Source organism: Cyprinodon variegatus, unplaced genomic scaffold, assembly GCF_000732505.1.
Source record: "Cyprinodon variegatus isolate N-32 unplaced genomic scaffold, C_variegatus-1.0 Scaffold553, whole genome shotgun sequence".
Classification (NCBI taxonomy): Eukaryota; Metazoa; Chordata; class Actinopteri; order Cyprinodontiformes; family Cyprinodontidae; genus Cyprinodon; species Cyprinodon variegatus.
The window spans coordinates 133,957-134,635 of record NW_015151006.1 but is presented as its reverse complement, the minus strand read 5'-3'; the positions used below and the strand labels follow the sequence as shown (position 1 = coordinate 134,635).

Below are 679 nucleotides of genomic sequence, written 5' to 3'. Positions count from 1 at the left end.
CAGAACTTTCTGTTTCCATGTTCTCACCGTCGTGAACATCTTTTGAAGAGTCTTTTTCAGCTTCTTCTGGCCCAACGTCTTCTGAACCTGTAGGATCAAAAAGTTTTAGTGTTTTACACATAATCTAAAAATAAACCTTTTTTCAGGTTTTATCTGAACCACATAATTGTAGTTACGCAGCACATTGATACTATTACTGCAGAAAATGAATGAAGTTTACAAACTTTCTTCTAAGGCAGCATGTTTTACCTTTAATTTCAGATCCTTCTCTTTCCTGCTTCAAACTTTCCTCCTGTTTCTTTCCATCAGGATCCTCAAACTGGAGCTGCTGTTCAGCACAGACCAAAGAACCGTCTGTTTCCTCCACAGTCCGCTGGGTCTCTGTCTGGACGGCGCCTGAAGAGGCAGACGAGTCTTTATCCAAAGCAGAGGAAGAATCCAGGGAAGCAGAGCCATTTTGATATGTATTAGTTTTACTGAGTATGTATTCCTGATATCTGATAAAAATAGTTTTTCTGGTCAAAATGACAATTTCAAACAAAATTACGTTTTTTACACCTAGAATAAACATTCTGGACGTCTAGAAATTAATTTCAGATCTACATATCCCTGTTGTTACTGGTCTTCATTTGTATTATTTTTACTATGATTTTTTTCCCCCTAGATATAATAAATACAT

At 36.7% G+C, this 679-nt stretch overlaps 1 protein-coding gene across 2 annotated transcripts in view; it reads right to left on the bottom strand.

The window, feature by feature from the left end:
- LOC107095517 (matrin-3-like) overlaps positions 1-572 on the bottom strand; it is an 11,494-nt gene extending 10,922 nt beyond the window's left edge. For both annotated transcript variants that reach the window (XM_015391649.1, XM_015391650.1), the window contains exon 1: positions 250-572. In XM_015391649.1, coding sequence (XP_015247135.1) covers positions 250-571 — 322 coding nt within the window. In that variant the 5' untranslated portion in view covers position 572. The remainder of the gene's footprint in view (positions 1-249) is intronic.
- Between the last annotated feature and the right edge of the window lie 107 nt (positions 573-679).